Below are 23,396 nucleotides of genomic sequence, written 5' to 3' on the forward strand. Positions count from 1 at the left end.
AACAAATCTTCACAGCAATGTTGAAACATATAGTGCAAAGATTTCCCAGAAAGGTAGAGGCTATTGCTGCAGGAATGGAAGGGCAAAGCTTCTATTAATACTCTTAATTTCAGAAGAAACATTGAAAAGCTAGATGTATCTGAACCTTTTATAGGTTCATAATTTAGATAGATATACCACAGAAAGTGTCCTAGATATCCTAGCATATGGGGCCTGTATGGTTAGCCCAACTGGGAACCAGCAGGGTTTTGACCATGGGTTCCATGTTGAGCCTCCAAATATATGCCCAGGAAGGGTTAAACATGAAACCCATCAGGGCTGTTCACTGCGCGTGTGGCCTTGACGGGCCCGATTTGACATTACGGTGAGCTGTAACAATGGGCCCATTTGGGAAGCCCAACTTGGGAGTCTCAGTAACAACACATGTACAAACCCGCTCAGAGCCCATGCACACCTGAAACCCACCTATATGAGTCGCACATGAGCATGTTGGCTGGATTGGCACTTGGGTTCAAATAACATTTGACAGAATTTGTTGATTTTTCTAAATGTGAATATGCATACACTATATGGACAAAAGTATTGGGACACCTGCTCATTCATTGTTTCTTCCAAAATCAAGGGTATTTAAATTCGTAGGAGTATCTGTTCTACTGTCCAGGGAAGGTTTTTTATTAGATTTTGGAAAGTAGACTTGAAGTGAGTATTTGTCCATCCTGCCTTAACTGTGTGGCTAAGCCGATTTTCCAACATAGTCCCACAGAATCTTAACAAGTCTTCACACAATCTTGTCTGCATGTCTCTTAATAAGCTGCATGGCATCTACTTGCAATGTCTTGTTGGAATATCTGCCATCTGTTGTAGTAGTCCTTTATTCAGTGTATAATACCACATACGAGCTAATGGACATCACAGAATTATGTTTAACTAGACATACTAAAACAATTGCTTCCAGCTTCTAATAAATAAAGTGCCCCTGCTCAGAACCACTCAGGATAAAGGAGGTTAATACCACTCTGGATATAGGTTGACTCATTGCAGAGCCTAATGGCCTAGGGTAAAAATCCTCTCGCATCTCATATTTGATTACATACATGATCCGATAAAGCTTAACTTAGCTTCAAGTGGTCCCTGTGCTTCCAAATTTAGCATTTATTATGCTGTGAACATTTCCCTCACTCTGCTTTGATTCCAACAGCGAACTAATATCTACTCTAGCTGGGAGCTCACCTAGAAGTCATCAAGTTATGTGTTAGAGGGTCATGTTACCCTGGGAAACTGAAGGGTAGGTGATCAATAAAGATAGAGAATTCATGAACAAAAGTAGAAGATTGGAGAGGAAGAGGAATAAGAAGAAGAAGTAGAAAAAGGCTGAAAATGAAATTTTAATCACTCTCTGAGGACAAGCATTAGCAAAGCTAAAGCAGGCACTAAAGGAGGGAAGTCCAATCAAGCACACAGAGATGAAACATCCCTCTGTTTTTCTCTCCTCTCCACACTCTCGCAAGTCAAGTGCCTTTGCTAATTGGAGTGAAAGTGTGGTTGAATGCGGAGGCCCTCCACATTGATTCCTTTTCTTCTCTCTCCTTCCTTTCTTCAGGAGCGAGTGATATGGTGGGCCAGGCCCAAAGCACAGGCCCGGCCCCAGTGGGATTCATTAAGATTTCAGGGTGAACGTGGGGTTTTAGCACAAAACCGAATGCAAATTACCAAAAAAAATCTGCATTCGGAAAGACTGGAAAGCAGCTCCTTGTTAAGCCACTTATGCAGCTTGTAGTGATTTTCACCTTTTATGTGTTCAGAATGAGCCGCACAACTCATGATATGTGGTAATGTACTGTGTGCACATGCAGTTTTGAAAAACAAGTGACAGAACACCTCAAAACCAAACCTGATATTAAAAAAAAGGAAAATATATTGTTGGACTTACGAGTCGACCAATCCAAACAGGGGAAGAGTAATGAACCTCCAGCCTTTATCTATCTTGGCTTCGCTGGTAGAGTTCCATAGACTTCTTTGGCCCTCAAGTCCTGTGCTGTTCTCCACGATCCAAAGAGACAGAGCACCTTTAGGGTTCCCGCAGACCTGGAACTGGACCTGTGGGGGGCATTGCATATTTCTTTGCTCAGACAATTAAGAGTGGGCATTTCTTCTCAAACTCACTGAAATGGAGCACAGTGGATAACACCAGAATGCTCTGGATGAAAGCTTAGGCTGGTGTGAGCCACAGTGAAGACTGATGGCAAATAAATTAATGATCCAGCTTCAGAGTTTGAACCCTCACGTCATACAGTCTTTAACAAAAGGTCTACAAATGGGTCTTTGAGCAATGCTTTGGAAGAACCATTTTTGTAAATAAAAGATGTGTGTGAAGAACCTTGTAAAAGTTAATATATATGGATATAAAGGTTCTTGTTACTGGTTCTTCACACTCACATCTCTTCTACAAATGGTTTGTAATGGAAACAAAAATGGTTCTTCAGATGAAATCGTTCGAAGAACAATTTGTAGCACCGTTATTTTTAAGAGTGGCATTAAAAGCCATGTTGGACATATCATGCAATACCTTTGGACTTTGGACTAATGAACTTTGGTAAACTAATCCAAATCCACTGATAAGTTTCATAGTTTAGAGGTGAAATGCAGATAATTGTTTCTATTTTCTTTATTTCAAATTCAACCATGGGCACTTTGATTGTTATTTATTCACAGTTTTTATTCAAGGTAGCATGTCCTTGCTGTTGATCTTTAGACATAGGTTTAGTCATCTAGAAACACATGGATTGGCCTAATTACCATCAAAATAATAACCATAAACCTGCTGAGACACGAATAGCCTAATCTGTGTAACTTTTGAAGTAGAATCATTGGGAAAACCTTGGGAAAGTAATTTTTGGGAAAGCCATTTCTAAGACAATGGCCCACCGATGGGCCAAAAGTGTTATTACAAACCTCTACTACCAAAGAATAGCCCAGAGGTCCCTGCAGTTACTGAGTAATACACCTTAGTGTGTAATACGTCTTGGAGTGTTAGGGGTTAATTTATTAACATTACAAGTCTAGAGATTCCACAAAACACCAATATTAAGCTCACCGTTATCCTATCACTAGTAATTCTCTGATGCAATTTCCCTTTAGCTTAAACCTAAGCTTAATCTTGCTTTAGGAAACAGCCCTGTGGCATGCAGTAATTTAGAGATGAAGGAACTATTACCACTCCCCCCGTGGTGTGTGAGACGGCATGCTGTGGAGCGTGACATAGCCAGCTGTTACAGCAAGTGAACTTTCTCCGACTATGGCACTCAGGCAGGGAGCATTGGCCAAGGAGAAAGGGATGAAAGTGCTAATCTAGAGTCGTGGCTCGTCTCTGGGCCTGCGCCAAGCTGCTGTCATGGCCTGCTGTGCTAGCACATTGCCCTGGGCTCCATACATACAACAGTGAGCCTTCACCTCACTTCTATCGGACACCGTCAGTCAGAGAACATCAGAGAACACTGGCCAACTGTCTGCTTCTCCTCCATCTGTGTCTCTTCCTACTTATCCTCACACTCTCCATCCTCGCACACTATTCTACTTATTCGTTTTTGCTCCCTTTCAGTCTGCTTTCTCTCTCAAACTGCACTTGATCTCTAACCCCTGCCCCGCCCATCCTTCTCTCATCCCTCTCCCTGTCTGTCCATCCTTCTCTCACCCCTCTCACTGTCTGTCCATCTCTCATCCCTCTCCATGCCTGTCCATCCTTCTCTCACCCCTCTCTCATCCCTCTCCATGCCTGTCAATTCTTCTCTCTCCCCTCTCACTGTCTGTCCATCCTTCTCTCACCCCTCTCCCTGTCTGTCCATCCTTCTCTCACCCCTCTCTCACCCCTCTCCCTGTCTGTCCATATTTCTCTCATCCCTCTCCATGCTTGTCCATCCTTCTCTCACCCCTCTCTCACCCCTCTCCATCTCTGTCCATCCTTCTCTCATCCCTCTCCCTGTCTGTCCATCCTTCTCTCACCCCTCTCACTGTCTGTCCATCTCTCATCCCTCTCCATGCCTGTCCATCCTTCTCTCATCCCTCTCCCTGTCTGTCCATCCTTCTCTCATCCCTCTCCCTGTCTGTCCATCTCTCATCCCTCTCCATGCCTGTCCATCCTTCTCTCATCCCTCTCCCTGTCTGTCCATCCTTCTCTCACCCCTCTCACTGCCTGTCCATCTCTCATCCCTCTCCATGCCTGTCTATCCTTCTCTCACCCCTCTCTCACCCCTCTCTTACCCCTCTCCCTGTCTGTCCATATTTCTCTCATCTCTCTCTATGCTTGTCCATCATTCTCTCACCCCTCTCTCACCCCTCTCCCTCTCTGTCCATCCTTCTCTCACCCCTTTCTCACCCCTCTTCCTGTCTGTCCATCCTTCTCTCACCCCTCTCTCACCCATCTCCCAGTCTGTCCATCCTTCTCTCACCCCTCTCTCACCCATCTCCCAGTCTGTCCATCCTTCTCTCACCCCTCTCTCACCCATCTCCCAGTCTGTCCATCTTTCTTTCACCCATCTCCCTCTCTGTCCATACTTCTCTTACCCTTCTCTCACCCATCTCCCTGTCTGTCCAACCATCTCTCACCCATCTCCCTCTCTGTCCATCCTTCTCTCACCCCTCTCTCACCCATCTCCCAGTCTGTCCATCTTTCTTTCACCCATCTCCCTCTCTGTCCATACTTCTCTTACCCTTCTCTCACCCATCTCCCTGTCTGTCCAACCATCTCTCACCCATCTCCCTCTCTGTCCATCCTTCTCTCATCCCTCTCCCTGTCTATTCTTTACTTTCCCCTTCTCTGTCTCTCATTTCCTCTGTCTGTCCATCTTTTGCTCCTTCATTCTATCCATCTCTTTCCCTCTCCCTCTGTGTCCATCTTTCTCTCCGACCCTCTCTCTGTTCTCTCTCCTTTCCTCTCCCTCTCTGTTCATCTTTCCTTTAGTTCATTTCTGTTCACCTTCCTCTTACTCCTTTTTTCTGTCAATTTGTCTCTGGCTTCGTCTCCTTCCCTTCCCTTCCCCATCCTTTTCTCCTTCCATCTCTCCTCACTCTGTCCATTTTTCTCTCCTTCCCTCTCTGCCAACTTTTCCTCTCTCAGTCCATTTTCTCTTTGTCTCTCTCTCTCTCTGCCCATCTTTCTCTCTTTCCCTCTCTTGATCCATCTTACAGCGTCAGTCATTCCTTCTATCCAGTACGTCTGCTGCATTTGTGTGTGTCTGCATCTGTGCCGCAGATTGATGAGGTCGAGCTCTGTGGATTCAGCATTCTGAGTAAAACACTGCCTGTCAAAGCTCTGCCAGCAGCCAGGAACTGGAGATTGGCTTTGCTAATTTTTTGGAAGGACAAGGACATTAACATTTCACATTTTCTTGCCAGATTTCCTTTTAATTGCATTGGAATTCCATTAAAATTAGAGTGTAACGATAACCTCATTAGACCAGATCAAAAGCTGGCAGTATTCATTACAACAGTTAAGGGTAATTTTGCCATTCATCTTAAAAACAGATCCAATATAACCTTGGTCCTTGACATAAGATTAAATGTTGAATGTGTAGAATGTGCAAAACGCTCTGTCGTACCACAAAGCGATTGAAATTCTGGAAAAAAGAGGAAATCTCAAGCAATATGTGGGAATAATCACCATAAATAGGAGAATTAAAAGCATAGCATCTTAGCACATTATGAGGAGAATCAATTAATCAACTCATTTCAATTAGCCCTGACATTTTATCAAATTGGCTTTTGGCACATTAATCACTCTCCTGTTGTTTTTCTCACCAGGCCCAGCCCATATTGCATTCTAAACCTTATATATAACATAAATCAGCCCAAACCGTGTGCAGTGGCCTGCTAATGACCAGGTCTATCATTGGCTGTGTGCTTAAATGAGGGAGGAATACATTTGTTGCCATATGAAACGAGGCCTGATGAAAAATGCTCTAAACATAATTTCCTCTGAGATCCAGACCAGGCCACAGCGCGGTGGCGCCGCATGCTTGCCGGATTTGCAGACAGAATGCAGAACCACGCTGCTGTTCTCTTACCATGCATGGGGCGTTCCGCAGAGGATAGAGGAAGAGTGGACTCCGCACGACTACTGACCCTCGTTGACCTTTGGATTGACTTTCTGCAGCCAAAACAGCCCCTGTCAGGGCGGCACAACAGACATACACAAAAAACATCAAAACACATCCAAAGGAATGAACTCGGGGCAAGAATAGAAATCCACAAGCAGAAGGGCAGTGATGGCTTTGCAGTAATGGCTGGACTTTACTCTGACTCTGATTATCCATCACAGAGTCAAAGGTTTAGAGTTAATCATGTCGACTCGGAAATTAGAACACTGTACATATAAAAATGAGGTCAGCTTCACCCCTTTAAATTGCATGATTACTATTCAGTTAATAATACTTATTATGCAGGCATTATCATGATGAATTATTCAATGACTACTATGAATTATTCAGGAATTACCCTCATACTATTATACAAGTTATGTAATTAGGAGAGTGTACATCCACACACATGCCCTTTACAGGGGTTTAAGGGGTTAAAAAGAAAATCTCCAAGCTTATCCTTGAAGTGCTGACTAAGGCAGTCATGTGAAAGAAATAGGACAACCCATGAAAACCTCTGTCCCCTCTAACACATTTAATCACATTTGGTCTTTATTTGTTGAGGGAAGAATGCAATATACTGAAAAAATGTCTTTTTTTACATAATTAATAAAAAAATGTGAGGAAAAAGTTAGGACACCCCCACATTTAGTACTACTTAAAATGTCTAAAATGTCAACACATCAGCTGCAGATGATCAGAACATGGTTAGAGAGGATTCTGTAGGAGTCTATCCTATTTAAACCTCAGACATTTAGTCTGGTTTGCTCTTGATAGTTAAAGTGAGTGGTGAAGATCACCATGGCCAGATCTATCGAGCTCTCTGAGGCCTCCAGAAAGAAGGATGTAGATGCAAATTAGTTTCGGCAGGGATTTAAAAAATATCTCAGAGCAATTAGAAACCAGCCATTTAGTAGCAGACTGCAAGATGTTTAAAGAAGTCCCCAGCAATCCTAAATCTGTCATCACAGGACCTACAAGAAGCTCCTGCCACAGCTGGTGTCAAAGTATGACATCTACCATCAGAAAGAGACTGCACACATTTTAATGGGAGGTGTGCAAGGAGAAAATGAATGAATAAATAAATAAATAAATAAATAAGAGAAACCATCAGGACTAGACTTAGGTCTTTGTCAGAGAGGACCTAGACCAAGACAAGGGCATCTGGAACAATGTGTTTTGGACTGATGAATCCAAAGGTGAATTATTTGAGCACAGTGACGAAGGACATGTTTGGTACAAACATACTAACTAAGCTCATACTAACTGTGATGCATGGAGGTGGAAATGTCTGCTGCAGGAAGGCCTTGAAAGCCCTCTATCAAAGAATTCACTGTGTGTTCTGTGCTGTATCAGAGGGGGCTTGAATAAAATATGAGAGCATCGGTCCAAAAACTGAAGCTGAAACGTCACACAGCTGAAAGAATTCAGCATGGAGGAGTGGGGAAAATGTTCTCCCAGTCGACAACAGAAACTAGTAAACATTTATAGGAAATGTATGGGAACTGTGGCTATTTCAGCCAAAGGTGGAAAGACCAGCTATTATGGAATAACCTAAAATTTCTATTCATTACATTTTCTTTTGACAAAATAAAACATTTCCTCAGTTGTATGTGTTTGGTCATACTACCTCCATCTCCCAGCATTGTTCAACTGAATATCAAATGTCCACATATTTAAATATGTTCAAAAATTCAAATGTTTTCATGGGGTGTCCTAATATATCCTGGATATTCAGCAATGTGCCCTACGTGAATCGAGGACATTGTAAAAGTACTAGTCGTATGTACCTGATGATGGACAACTGCTCCGGAGCCCTTTGGGCAGGGAGGGATAGACCACCTTGTAGGGACTTCTGCCCGACACCAGCTGCCATCCACAATCACCATCTTCAAAAGAGCAGTAGCTGCCGTTGAGGAACTGACCTGGAGGGAGAAAAGAGCGCAGAGTCGGGGAGAGACAGAAGAGAAGAGGACAAGATGAGAAGAAGGGCTAGAATACAGAGTGACCCAGGAGACAGACGCAAACTGAAAGGGAGCGAGATTAAGAGAGAAGGAAAAATGGGCTAACAATTTAATCCCAAGGCTCAAGAGTCTGTGAGCTTTGATGAGAGGGAGTCTTTGGCCAGTCTTACACTTCTGAAGAAGCAAAAGAGGCAGAGAGACCTCAGAGACAACAGAGACAGTGTGCAAATGAACATTTACATAAAGATGACGGTAAAGCAAAAAGGATAGAGTGAGGCAGGAAAAGAAGAAGATAAGGGCCCTGTTAGCCACTACCTGAGCCGAGCCATCAACAGATCCTTTTAGATGTGTTTACTGCCACTAGGATTGATGTGGGGATTATTAAAATATGTAAATAATACATAGAGAATCCAACATTAAGAACATTAAGAAAGGTAAAGTCATTGGAGACCCTTATATCTAGCATGACCATTGCTGGTGTACAGTTAGAGACTCATTACTTGATGGACAGTTTCTGCCATACTTTAGGCCTTCATCCTTGGGCAGTTTCTGTATTGGTACTGGTATCATGGCTAACAGTGACACTGGCCCTAGCAATGTATGTTTGCCCACTGCACTTACAATAGCACCACACACCCATATATACACACCAACATGCTACCATGTCAATGTCACTACCCAAAAAACATGTGGTTATAAAAAGAATGCTGTGGTCAAAAAACAATATATAGATTAACAAGGTTGTTACTTATGTGGGTTCTACCTTAAAATGCAGGTTTAAGGTTTAAAGGGTGCGTTTGAGGCCGGCAATTTATGTCAAATCTATAATGAAACTAATGTCTCAAGCATCAGGCAGTGTATCCATAACCTCTTCAAGTAATACCTTTCTGTAATGTGGATGTCCATATCTTGACTTTTAAATGGTGAATTGTACACCATACCACTCGGAATAGCTTTGTCTGTTTAATGCTTCAATTAATAGAATAACAAATTGGAGGAATTTCATTTTAATTGCAAAGTGTTTCGGGGAGCTGTAGTGTACTGGACATCTGGCCCTCCAGGACAGAAAATGGCTAACCATGAGGAAAAGGGCAACAAATTGTGCATGACAACAGATGTTCTACAGTCAGTACCTGTCCACCAATGCCATGGACCTACTGAGTAGACTGACTTCGTAAGCAGTCAGTGAGTGATGGTACATGGTACATTGGTACATTTTAGTCAGGCTTGTTAAGATGTTCATTTGCAAACGTCTGTTGAAATTTGTGCAAAGGACACAGGAAACGTGGCTGGAGATCTTCTATTCTCTTAACTATTTACATTAAAAGACATTTTCACCAATTGTACCTAAAGGTTTGCATGCCACTATATTTTCAAGAAAGTGGGCAGTGAGTCTATATCCAAGAGGAAAACCCTCAGAAAAAACTGACAATAAGGTAATACCTTGCTTGTTGTACCCTTGAAGGTACATTTACATTCTTTCTGCGTTGGTGAACATACTACTGCTGTCCAATGAAAACCATGTATATGTACTATATGTACCTATGTCTGTTTTTAGTTTTCTCCATCATTTAAACCCTGTAGCTGCTCTGAATAATTCTGAATGAATAGACTAATTTTGGAAATACATGTTTTTCACTGGACAGCAACAATTTTTTTTGTATTGTACTTTTTACAGGTAATTTACATGGAATTAAATTTGATTGATCTAAGACAGTCTGATCTTTGCTGGATGTCCCCAATTTAAATGGTGAAATGTCATTAGCATTCGCATTTAAACCAGACAGAAGTATTTTAACATAAAGCAAAGCATATCACAATCACAGTATCTAGTAGTATAATTACCAGTGGCCAAAAGTGACTATTAGAGCTGGGCCGTAAATGTCAAAACTTGGTCAAACAATGTGGACAACACTATATTATAATGTATGATAATATATGATATATGATTATTATTTATTGATTATTTATTATTGCTTATTGTTATTATTTGTAGAATAGATTTATTCTATTCTATTATTCTATTTATTCTATTATTTTTACTTATTTTACATTGACTTCCATTCAAAGTTAACACCTCTTATTCTGAAAAGTCACCATTTTGGAAATACATGTTTTTCACTGGACAGCAACAATGTATTTGTATTGTACTTTTTTGACCATGTAGAAATCAAATATGGTCCTTGTATACGAACTGAGCTTGTTAACTGAGCATCTTCACCTGCAATGAGCCCTTGCAGCGAATAATCAACAAAGACACAGCTGCAGAACAAATGCCAAACCATGTTTGGTGCTAGCCATTGTAGTAAACGCTCCAGCAGCAATAAATGAAGATGGCTTGAAAGACAATACGAATCAAATGGAATCATCTCTTGTTAAGGAATATAAACATCCAATAAAGGCTAGTAATGAAGTCCTTAATCAATACCAGTTTTATTCTATGATGCTCCCAGGTGGCAAACCAGCAAAAACACTACCAACACTTGTGAATTTCCCCACTGCGGGACTAATAAAGGACTATCTTATCTTATAAAGCTGCGATGTGCTCAGTGAGTTAGCCTAATCCCCTTCCAGATTAGGAATACAACCACATGCTTTTCTGGATCTGGATCTAGAAGTGACAGGTTTAGGGGCGGTGAAAAGTTACAGGTCATGTGTAAAGCAACGCTGAACACATAATCAACAGTGTATTAATGGAGTGTCCTCAAAAGTTTGTAACTGGATCTCTGTATTTTTTTGTCCTCTAATGTAGCTGATACACCCAAATGGAAGTTGATTACTTCTGGTGCACATCATTGATCTGAGAGGCAGGATTGGAGAGCATCTAATCATCCTCTGAGGTGAGATGAGGCAGCACGGAGCTGACTTCCATTAACCAGAAGAGTGTAAACACATCGACCAGCCCAGCACCATCCTTCAGCACTGAGCAGGAGCAGAAGTGCTCCTGAGAAAAACACAAGCAAGAGCTCGGAGGAGGGGGTTTGCTCAGTGATGTGAATAGAAGATTCAGTTCGATTTTCCTATGCTTTGCTGTCCTTTCCATAACTCTTACAGTAATATCTCTTTTGTGCTTAAATTTTGCTTTGATGGAGGGTAAACCAGATGAGAGTGGATAAATCAGGTGTGCTGAAGAGAGCTGGTCAGTGCTATATTCTAATATATATATATATAACTGTTCTGACTGCAAATGAGCTCTTCAGCATATCACATTCCAACATTTCAGCATCCTGGACAACACCAGCTGTTCCAGAGACATCCCTGTAGGTTATTTACATGGAATTAAATTCGATTGATCTAACTAAGACAGGCTGATCTTTGCTGGATGTCCCCAATTTAAATAGTGAAACATCATTAGCATTCACATTTAAACCAGACTAAAGTATTTTAACATAAAGCAAAGCATATCACAATCACAGTATCTAGTAATATAATTACCAGTGGTCAAAAGTGACTATTAGAGCTAGGTCTTCAGTTTGGGCCGTAAATGTCAAAACTTGGTCAAACAATGTGGACAACACTATATGATAATGTGTGATAATATATGATATATGATTTATTATTACTTGTCGTCATTTACAAATTTACAAATCTATCTTTACAGCCATTTACAAATCTAAAAGCTAGCCAGTAGGAACAGTTCAGAAACAGTGGAGCCTCCAAGTAAAATCTATATGCATCAAATGTAAAGCTTACAGAGCTGGTTACATTGGGGTCTATACCCATCAGTTTAATTTTAGCATGATTAAAGCTATTAGCAGCTGATGCCAATAACACACACATTCAAAAATATCGTATAATGACAAGAAAGGACATTTTAAAATAATGTATCTCCAAAATGGCAAATTTATAGTGCTAATTTCTGTTAGCCGCTATGGGATTCTAGTAGCATACTGGCTTTGAACTAATGACAATGTAGACACAGGTATTTAAAGCTTGAAAATAAGATCCCATGTTCTATTGATGCCTATTAAATCCATTAACATGTATCTTATTTATCTTAAGTCCTGGCACAGAGCTGTCCCTGCTGGTCTCCATTTCAGACCATGGCTGATATTCATAATCAGTGATGTATATAGAAAATAATATTTGTCACACTAAAACATAATTAGTTGATTATAATAAAAACGGATAGAGATGATTATGAAATGGATAGTTCTGAATTTTGTGTCCAGTGTTTTAAGAATTTAACACTTTTGTGTCCAATCAAAGCTTAACCTCTTAAGCTCCTTGGAACCACTGGTGGACCCTGTCTTTTCCCCCACTGTTAGAACTTAGGAGCAGCTCATTCAGCTCACCAACACCATCACTGCATGTAGTTACTGATTAGTAATCCTTAGGGTGTAATAAAAGTCACAGGGCATAAGGGGTTAACCCCTTTAATGCAGAAAGACTTACTACACACTAAGCCGAACTCCTCAGCAACTACAGGGACTTCTGCATAAACTGGTGGTGCTATTCATTCGTATTAGAAGTTGGTAATAATATGTTTTTAATTAATTAAATAAAATACAAATATGGATACAAATATTGATGTTTATGATTTGTAGATTAGTTACATAAATAAAAATATGATTTGTATGATTTATTAAATAGAAATGAATTACAATGTACAGAAAGTATTTTGTCCATTTCATGCAGTCCTACCATGAGCATACAAGTGCAGTGAAGGCTCAGAGAAGTCAGAGAAACCCTTTGGCAACTGTACAGTTCCTGGAATCGCTAATATGCTAGAATTCTGAAATACCAAACTGGTGAACAGCATCTACAAGCACACTGAATGCACCTGGTTTCCGTCGCATGCTAACAAAGTTGTGATTGACAAGTCTGACAGCAAGATGACCCAGAAGAGAACAGGGCCTTTAAGCTTCAGAGGGCCTTCCAGATGCCTATTAAATGAATAGAGGCAGTTACTGGCACATGGTTTACATATTATAGACCTCCGTGATGACAGAGATAGAAGGGCAGAGGAAGCAGGACTGCAGATTATAACATCAACAAAATAACACCATCATTACCAACTCATCTAGACATCCAGGCATAATATGACTAAAAGATCATTGAAGCCATTTTGGACTGCTGGATGTACATAGAATTTAAAGCTCTCACAACATGAGTCACATACATTAGTTTTCCATAAGAAGGAGAGACTCATCATTTGCATTTGTTTTCAGAAACATAATCTAGAATAAATGTGACAGCATTAACCCAGTCTTTGATGATGCAAATGATGTGCGTTCAATATCAGCATGTGCTCACATGCAAATACATAAATGTTATATGCATCAAAGAAAAGCAGGGATAAGTAATATGCCCATGTTTGTTCTGCTTAATAGGAATAGAAAATCAAACCATCCAAACACAGTAGATTGGTGTCTGAAGTTTGCTTATCCAATGTTGCCCTGGAGCTACAAGACTAATAAGCTAATATAAACTGCAGGCTTATTTATGTGCAAATAACTTTATTTTATTTATTATTACTTGTAATAATTATTTGTAAAAAAGATAGATGGCCAATAGATGACAGATAACCCAGTAGTCATTTTCAGTGTTGTATTTAGAAAGAATAGCCAGTCACAGCAGACTAAATATCACTTAAAAAAGCAACCCCTTTAGGAGGTGGAAAAACTTGCCTAGTTTCAGCAGAAGTCAATGTGAAAAGATTTTTAAAAGAATTTCTAATCTAACATTTTTGTATGTTTTAAATATTATTATGAATTTATGATGTTTATATATATATATATATATATATATATATATATATATATATATATATATATATATATATATAATACCTGCTTGGCTATTTGTTTATTAAATTAATTCTAAATAAATGATTAATCTATTATTACAATCATTAAAAGAATTCTGTGATGCATTAAACTGCTGGTGGAAAAAGCAAACACCACACTACCTATCACTATATTAAAGATGTTATTGTTCTCAACACTTATGTGGCCTCATTCAGAGTCTGAACCTGTAAGCACTTACTGTCTATCTAAGTAGACTAATGATAAAAAGTGATATTCATGCATTTTCTTCATGCAGTTTCAAATGAATTAAAACCTGTTCATTTCACACATTGCAAGATAAACTTCATTACCAGTCAAACCAAGCTAAAATAAGTAAGAAGAAATCCTGCTATTGAGTAAGAGGATGCATCACACTCTTTTTTCCCAATTGTAAAGTTAATTAATCTTATAGAATCTGAAGACACTTGTTTATACGCTTTATGGCACTGTATGAAGGAGTATTATCTATTATATGAACAGAAGTATAGACATGGGTTTTCTCATTAGTAGGGGTGTCTATATATATATATATATATATATATATATATATATAAACATGAATTGACTAGAACTACATATTTGTATGTGTCATCTTTCATTACTCACAAGCTATATTAGCTTCATAGCTCCAGCGTAACCTGCAAGCTAGAAAGCTTCAGACACCAAACACATATTTTAAATGCACTGTTTCTTTAAAGGCCTGCAATGTAGCTGGCAAAAGAGCGAGAGAGAGAGAGAGAGTGTGTTGAAGGAAGGCATATGTCAGTGTTGAAAATGGCCAGTGGATTAGAACAGCGTGGGTGACGATCAGGGCTGCACATTGCTGCAGAGTGGCGGCGTGAATAGCACCCAGGACCTCTTATTTAAAAGGACGACATATCGTGGCTTCATTAGCGAGCCGCTGCCCTCTGCCCACCACTCTCTGCCTGTCTGTGCCCCACGGCCTCCCCGTGCTCCACAGTAATACTTACGGCATGGCTCGCCCTCGTCATCCCCCTGTGGACAATCAGGAGTGAAGTCACACAGCTGGCCCAGGCTGATATCCTGACCCTCTCTGCAGTGGTAGCGGCCCTCCAGGGTGACATTTCGAGAGGTCTCTGGTGAGAGAGGAGGCGGGCACACGTACACACACACACACACACACACACACACACACACACAATCACTACATGGCTTGCAAAAATCACCTTTTTTGACCTAGATTGTAGTGATGCATGGACATGTCTCATTATGCTTTTAATTTACATCATCATGCTTTGTCTGCTTAACCTTTAGAGAGAAATGCCAATGATATATATATATCATAATTTATATTTTATATAGGAACCTCCAAGAAAAGGTTTGTTGAATGAGGGGCAGTGGTGGATCAGCGGTTAGAGCTCCGGGCTATTGATAACAGGGTTGTGGGTTCGATACCCGGGCTCAGCAAGCTGCTGCTGCTGCTGCTGCTGCTGCTGCTGCTGTTGTTGGGCCCTTTTGCAAGGCCCTTCACCCTCACGTGCACCTTTACCTTGTACCTTTTTTTCCTCAAAGCACCTTGAGATGCCTCTTTTGGTTCAAATCTCCAGTTTTCTTACTATTATCATATTTCCCCTGAAAAGCACTGGTGCATCCCTTACAGACATATGAAGCCAACCACATCTGCTGACATCTGAACTGCTGATTATGTAGCATTACTGGACAGGTCAACATGCTTGGAGGAAGGCACTAACTGCCGCTTCTTTTATGTCAGCTAACAGACACTCTGTTGTAACCAGCAGTGTTGTGGGGAGAGTGATGGGGCATAGGGGGGCAGGGGAGCCATCCTACCTACCTACCCAAATTGTAAGGCCAGTTATGTTCTCCTGAGCTCCAGATCACAGATGGCTGTGGCATCACTAGGTATCAAACTTATGTACTTTTACCTTGGTGTCTACTGGTAACTGCCAGGAAAGGGTTAAGGGTCAACATGAGACAACAGGATCAGCACAAGACCTAGTACAACGTGTGCACAAAAACTGTATGTACACTATATGTTCAAATGTTTAATGAATGCATTCAGCTGCTTTTGTTTGCACCCATTGCTGATACAGATGTGCAAATGCACACACAAATAGCTGGTCTAGTCCCTGTAGAGAACTATTGCCAGTAGAATAGGACTGTCTGGAGCAGAGGAGCATGGACCTATTGGTGGCACCATGTCTAATGCCAGGTGTGGTCTAGAGGGGTATAAAGCCCCCCAGCATTGAGCTGTGGAGCAGTGGAACACTAATAAGGCCACATTTGTTCTCCAATTATGTCATTGTCAATTTCCCCCCTACCAGCAACTGGAGCTTCCTTTGAGAATTATGAAGCCAGCCAACCACATCTGCCAACATTTGAACTACTGATGTACTCTCCAGTACCACACGCTTGGAGGAGAACACTAACTGCCAGTTCTTTTATGGCAGCTAACAGACTCTCTGTGCTCTCTGTATCTTTTGGGCTCCAGACTGGCACCAAAAGCTGGTTAGTTTTAGGATGGTAATTAGCGGGAAATATGGTGATGTCTAGATTACAGTCAATTTAGTCTGACAGTTGATTTTTTAAGTTTGAAAATGCCACGGGAATGTATTTTCCACCTGATGTTAGAGAGAAGTAGCTAAAATCTATTCGACTTGTGCATGTGGCCAAGCGACACAGCATGGCAGGTCTTGCGAGAGAAAGCACTTGCAGGACGGCATGAATCTGAAACGAAGAAGCTGTTGGCCATTCGTGCTGAGAACGTCACGTCCTATTTTCTGGGAATTTCATGGCAAATACGAACGCATTGCATCCCAGCAAATTAGAGCAGCATGTGTGAATGACGCAAAGCCCCAACATTACGTCTAAACGTAGCTGGGCAATGTCCTGGATTTTATCTGTGAAACGTGCTACTGACTTCAAAGCGTTAACACTCAGCCTCTTAATGGAAAGCCGTGTAATAATACTTTTAGTGCAGTTTTGCAGTTAGGGTGAGAAGCTCAGCATGGAGGGGGACGACAGTGCTTCACTTTTACAAGTGCTTTTAAGGCCAAGTGATGAGGAAACAAACAGGTACTGTGTACGGACTTGCTCGCCTAAAGCATCTGAGCCAAGAGCATAAATCAGAATCCCATCGGTAAAAGCCTCTTTGTATATAAACACACAGACATCCAGTAAATTTAGCAGTTGAAACAGCCCTGAAACGAGAACTAAAACCACTTATAGGCAAAGTCACCTGGTCGTAACAGCCAGGGATGACAGATAAGTATAGCTGCGAAGCATTTGCGACCTAGAAACAGAGCTGCGAAAAGAGACAAAGCTCCTTACTGTCTTCTAGAAGATGCACTACAGACTTAAGACTCAACACACTTGTCTTTATGGGGGGGAGGTGGAGGTTAAGACAGGTCTTAAGGTTAGTACAAGGATAAGATTGAGGAAATAATGTAAAAGCCTCTTCTACACCTAACCTTCTTTTTTTACAGGTAGCGATATGAATCATCACAGCATGACAACAAATCTTTTTTTTTTTTTTATTATTTTTTCCCCCCTTTTTTTCCCTTTTGCATATGGAACGTTAGTGTAACATCATCCACAATGGGGAAGCTGTGCACAATGACCCAGATAGGTAAAGCGAGGTGACTGGATTTATGCTTCGGCGCCTGATAGCATCAGAGAGCGTGCTCAGATGGAGCCGGGAGTTTGCATATCTATGCAAATGGCAGACTGTCGTCTCTAGCTGTAAAAACGGACCGCTCACTAGGGGTTCATCATCCACCACTGATCGTGATAAAGAGAGCGGGCGCCCGGAAGGAAGGGGGGAAAAAAAGAAAAACACAAACCCACAGATGTGAATCACTTTTACTTCTGCCTTTAAAAAAATAATGGAAAAGATGGCTAAGCTATTTTATCACAGTCCACTGCGGCAGCATAGTGTGCCCTTGATTTCACTGACGACACATTTGGTTAGGAGACATGAAAGCTAATGTGCTTTCTCTCTTTCTCTCTCTCTCTCTCTCTCTCTCTCTCTCTCCTCTCTCTCTCTCTCTCTCTCTCTCTCTCTCTCTCTCTCTCTCTCTCTCTCTCTTCCTCCATCTGTCCAAAGATAGCGATGCTCCAAAATTTGAGCCACTTAAAATAATTATAACTCAAGTTTCCTTTGAGAGATAAGTGAGCAGGGGCGAATGCTAGTTCTCCACCATGCACATGAGCTAAATGTCTCCAGTTTATTGACCACTTGATGATGACTTCATGGTTCCACCGAAAACATTAGGGACCTTTGATTCATGAGTCATGTGTGTTTTTTGGGGGGTGGGAGGACTCTCATATGGAGAGAAAATGAAAAAAATATTAAATGAATGTTATTGAAGCAGCATGATGTTGTTTCTGGGCTCCCCCTACAGTTGGGAATCTTAAAAAGGCTGTAATATTCAATTTTTTATATATATTTTTTTGTTTACAAATATGATTATGCACAAGTGTTCTCACAAGTGTTTTCCTGCCCGCTTTACCAAAAGTTAAATAGTGTGGTAGAAGCATGCAGAGCCTGAGGTAGCAACGAAAAGGCTGCTATTCTGCATATTACAGATCCATATCAGTAGAGCATCACATTGATTTTGAAAGTGTTATAATATGGTCAAAATGCTACATAATGTTGCTTTAATCAATAATACCATGTTTCACCTTCTCCTCCCAGCACCTCTACCCACCACAAAAAATGCTAGCTCTGAGACCTTCGGAAATGCACCACAGTCTGGAAAGAAAATGTGTTATGATTTTGAAATTCACACAGAACCTGAATTAAGGTCCTAGAGATGCTGAGGAGAGTTCTGTCGGTGATTCGATCTGAAGACAGCCTGAACGATCTTCCAGGAACCTCTTTAATGAAGAGAACTGCACTTCAGCCAGAACCAATTCTTTGGTTAGGCGCTATTGTACCTATTATAGTACCATTCACACCATAGTACCATTCGTTCTTCTAACAGTTCATTAGACAACGGACAAAACCTCTGTCTCTCTCTCTCTTGCCAGTATTCGTCCTTCAGACCAGATTCGCATGCAAGTGAGCAAGACCTATCGCCTCATGTAATCACCATGGTAATTAATGTCAACGCTTCACAGTTCAGTATGGCACGCTGGGTGGGAAAGAAAGAAAAGGGGAAAAAGGCTGACGCGTTAAAATGGGCAACAAAGCTTATGCTCCAACTGTGATGAAGAAAAATATGTGATTGATACTGAAGGTTTATGAAAGTCTGCAAAACGTTGGGGGTAGAAGGAGTGTGTGTGTGTGTGTTTATGTGTGTGTGTGTGTGTGTGTGTGTGTGTGTGTGTGTGTGTGTGTGTGTGTGTGTGTGTGTGTCTGAGAGAGAGCGTACACTGGGGGACAATGGCACAGTTGCGGCTGTCACTGAAATAATTTAATAATAATTCTGGCACACATTTGACTGCCAGTCATAACAGTGAGTAAGAAACCTGGCAAAACAAATGCCCCCCTTTTCCAACTGAGAGTGCATAGAAGACGAAAAAACAATCAGCTGTGACTGTGAAAAGCTCATCAGTGGGTGGAATATGCAGCCGAACTGCAGATTCTTCCCCTTTCCATGCAGTCATTTCATTGCCTGTGCCAAAAAAAAAAATGTAAAAAAAAAACAAAAACAAAAAAAAATCCAACATTTCTTCAAGAGCGACTAAGCCCGGAGAGTCCGGCCGTGTACCAGAGCGCTCCACTCACAACCTGCCGCTTCAATCCAGCAGCACAGCGGTACAGGATATATGGATAGGGGGCCGGCATAAATATTCTCATTTATTTTCAGTGTCAGTCCCAGACATCATTACAGACTGAGGAAATGAAAAGTGACGGGCCGAGTTGTGGAGGCTCACCTTCCCTGCTCTCCACACAATGATGCATGTAGACAGAAACGTGAGCAAGCGAAGGGCACAGCTGCCTTCATCTCCACACACAAATGGCCAAACGGTCATAAAGAACGTCCCGCCAAGCCCGCTAGGCCTGCTGCAGGAAGCCCGGCCTCCCTCTCTGCTGCTGCTACCTCTACTTTCCACCTACCAGTAGGGGGGGATAAACGGTCAGCCTGAATTAAACACAAACCTCCAACAGGTCTGAAGGCCAAACGAGAGCAAACAGCAAATCACAGCCGAGCATCGCAACATTTCAAAGGAGACATGAAACACAGTGGCCTGCGGGTGATTATTCAGACGGGCGCGGATCTTGTTAAAGCATTAGAAAACACATGTTCCCAGAGCTTCTACATGAAAAGCTTTCCTCTGAAAGAGTCTTTAGGTGATCTATATCAGAATTAAAAGAGTTATATCAAAAACGTTTAAAAACACACCCCGATCAGAAGAATCCTGCGTCATTCTGCTTCATTTCCTCCAGTTATTTTGTGGTGATATATTAACTTTTAATGCCCTCTGCACACAGAGCTGCCAACCCTCAACGTATTTCAGTAACTTTCATTCAAACAGAAAAATAAAGTAAAATTCCCTCCCAATAAGTGAGAATAATGTCTGGCAGAATGAGAAGTTGATGGCTTCTCTGACAATGTAACGTCAAGGAAGAGAAAAAACTGATGCATCTAATCTATAGGTACAGTTTATAATACTTTCCTCAGTGCGTTCATCACTCTTGTAGATGATACTCTGCAATGCTTGTGAATTCACACACACTGCCGAATGCGGTCAGCTTTTGAGTGTCGTCTTTAGCCGATCAGCAGTTTTACAGCATTTCTGTATTCGTCCGGAAAGACTTCTTAGACGTATTCCGCGTTTGTCCATGTGCCAGTGGTTTTTTACACTGCATCATATCAACACCCACAGGTGTTATGTTCTGCAAGGCTGCGAACTTTCTACAGCTGCCATTATAATTACAGTGATCACTTATTTGAGTTGGCATTTTGATGTGATTTGGTTTCAGCTGTTTAATGTTTTCCCAAAATGTATACTTTATATAAGAAAGTGTACTGTACAAAAGCCAGCCTTGCTGCACCAACGTCATGTTGCTGTTCCGTCAAAGTCAACTTATCTAACCTGGTTATAATAGATAGACTGAATTTGATTGATCCGCAGAGAAATTGCAGCATTTCTGCAGCTTACTGCTCTATAGCTGAACGCAATTGAATGAACTGACCCCATTCAGCAGTGAGGGCAACTAATTAACATCCTGCCGGTTCATTTCAGGAACATTTATTTCTGGATCATATATGGCCTTGAGTATTCAACATGACGATATATATATATATATATATATATATATATAAATATAAATAATTTAATTTATGTCCCCTGGTCTTTTGATTATACCTTTTGAAAATTTCTTTATGGATTTAAATACTCCCTCACAAAATAGGCCCCCAAAAGAATTAATCCCACGCTCAAGCCACTCTTTACAATAAACCGGCTTCTTCACAATGACTTTTGTGCCACTTCCTTACATTTTCCTCCTTCTTTTTCTACTTCTCCTTCTCCTGCTCCTTCGTGAAGTGTGCTCTTTGTACTGAATTCTAGTAACTGATTCTTCATTCCTGAACATTCATAAATTAGCAGAATGGAGTCCGGCCATTAAAGTAAAGGAGGACACTGCAAGTCTGTAAAATGTAGATTTTTTAACAAACCTTGTTAAATCAGTCTGGAGCCGTCGTACTCATCTCAAACATTTCAACTAAAGATTTGATTGTAAGTGAGATATAAGAGCCCTGCAGAGGCAGTGATGAGGCAGACCAGGCACGTATCGACCAGATTGAATAGATAAGTTCTCATCCTCATGCGTATTTCTCTTTCACCACCGATTTTGTATTCATAGCATTTTCCTATGCTGTCCTTCGCTTTCTTATCTGAGCGCTCATCCTTTCCTCCCTTTCCGCTGACCTTTCCAGTCATAGTTCCTGGTCAACAATCTAATTTCCTCTCCTTTTAAAACATTAGGTTTCCTCTTTGTCATTTTACAGGAACCTACTTAAAATGAATGATTATCTTGTTTTAGCAGAACAAAGTCCACGTTCTTCTTCAAGTTAATCAAGGACTCCTTAACCTCAGTGAATGAAGCTCTTCTGTCCTTTCACACAGGCACACATGTGCTCTCACAATTTGTGCAAATATTGGAGCATTGGAGAAGCAGTCAGAGATGAGAGACTTACAGTGGAAAAGGGCCGAAGATGAATGCTTGTGGGTTAGACTCCACACTCCCTCAGGACAATTGACAGAGCAGGGAGCATCCATTTAGGAATTCAATTAACTGTACCCAGCTATGGTTGATTGGCCAGCAAAGAGCCATGCCACCATCGCTCTTTGTCAGACTATTCCACTGTGGCTCTGAGAGGGGTTCGAGCAAAGGGAAGGGCTTCATGGACACACACGTATTAACCCTAACATGACTTTATTTTGAGAGACTATTCATTTAGCAAACAGTGAGCTTTTGAGAGAACATTGATTTTTGAGTTAAAAAATTCTCATAAATCTCATAAAACATATTTACAGAAGGAATATCATCTGCATTGACTGCCTTGGCTTTCTTCAAGTCCAAGACATCTATGCATCTCTATGCCAGGACAAAGGCCTAGTCCATAATGGATTCTCCCTTCTGTTCACTGTGTGGCTGATTAAGTAAAGATCTGATTAGTGAAATGCTCTGATTTGACTGATGGACGTCTTGTTTGAGACCCATTCAACTGAATTTTCAGGAGTCTATAAATGTCTGTGTGCAGGCCTGTAGCATTAAGGTAAAGGGGGCTCATTCAATAGAGGTTTCAACAGAGGAGAAGGGGTCCGGAACCATCTTTGTGCAGGTCTATAGGTGAAGGGGAGGGGGTTGATATGGGGCATTTGATAGAATTCTGTGCAGTATATGATAAAAACTCATAATTTGTCTGTATTCTGGATACCACTTTTATTCAATGTTATGTTTCTATATATTGTGCTTTTTTGAACATTTTAAGCCCAATAATTCAGATTCCTGGATTGAGAAGAGGTGGTACAGTGCGGTAAGTGTCTCGTTGGATCGCAAAGGCGATGTTAATGACTGGTCAAAAGCAGTGATAGCATTTGGGCGTGCCAAAGGCTATAGTGTGAAGGAGGTAGCTGAGTTTGCTGAGTTTTGCCACTGCTGGCATGTGTATACCACTGCAATATATGCATACCCCGCAGATATGTATAGCCTTATCATCCTCGTGCAACGCCATCTGCAGGAGCCTGAAGTTACTACCACCATACAAATTTCTTCATCCGGAGAGCTTATTATAAGTGAACCAATATAATTGGCTTAAAAAGATTTCTTACTGTAATGATTTTCAAGAGAATATTGTTAATGAAGAATATTAAATAAATACACTCAAATTAAAATTCTGTGCAAAACAACTGTTACCAAAAAATTTGACTTTATAACATAGCAGAAATGCTTGCAGCCGCAACAGCCAACACAGAAAGATAACTATAATCTTTACAGTAATTCACTGTCAGGAGAATTACACCCTTCCCAGTTCCTTTGAGTGATTGCAGCTTTTACCTTCTATGTCAAAGCTCAT

At 41.0% G+C, this 23,396-nt stretch overlaps 1 protein-coding gene across 1 annotated transcript in view; it reads right to left on the reverse strand.

The window, feature by feature from the left end:
* alk (ALK receptor tyrosine kinase) overlaps positions 1–23,396 on the reverse strand; it is a 438,724-nt gene that overhangs the window by 61,866 nt on the left and 353,462 nt on the right. Inside the window, exons 6-9 of the mRNA XM_072689118.1 lie at positions 14,856–14,981; positions 7,922–8,056; positions 6,060–6,160; positions 1,931–2,097 (exon numbers count right to left, since the gene is read on the reverse strand). Coding sequence (XP_072545219.1) covers positions 1,931–2,097; positions 6,060–6,160; positions 7,922–8,056; positions 14,856–14,981 — 529 coding nt within the window. The remainder of the gene's footprint in view (positions 1–1,930; positions 2,098–6,059; positions 6,161–7,921; positions 8,057–14,855; positions 14,982–23,396) is intronic.

The sequence above is a fragment of the Salminus brasiliensis genome, chromosome 10, assembly GCF_030463535.1.
Source record: "Salminus brasiliensis chromosome 10, fSalBra1.hap2, whole genome shotgun sequence".
In the NCBI taxonomy this organism is placed as follows: domain Eukaryota; kingdom Metazoa; phylum Chordata; class Actinopteri; order Characiformes; family Bryconidae; genus Salminus; species Salminus brasiliensis.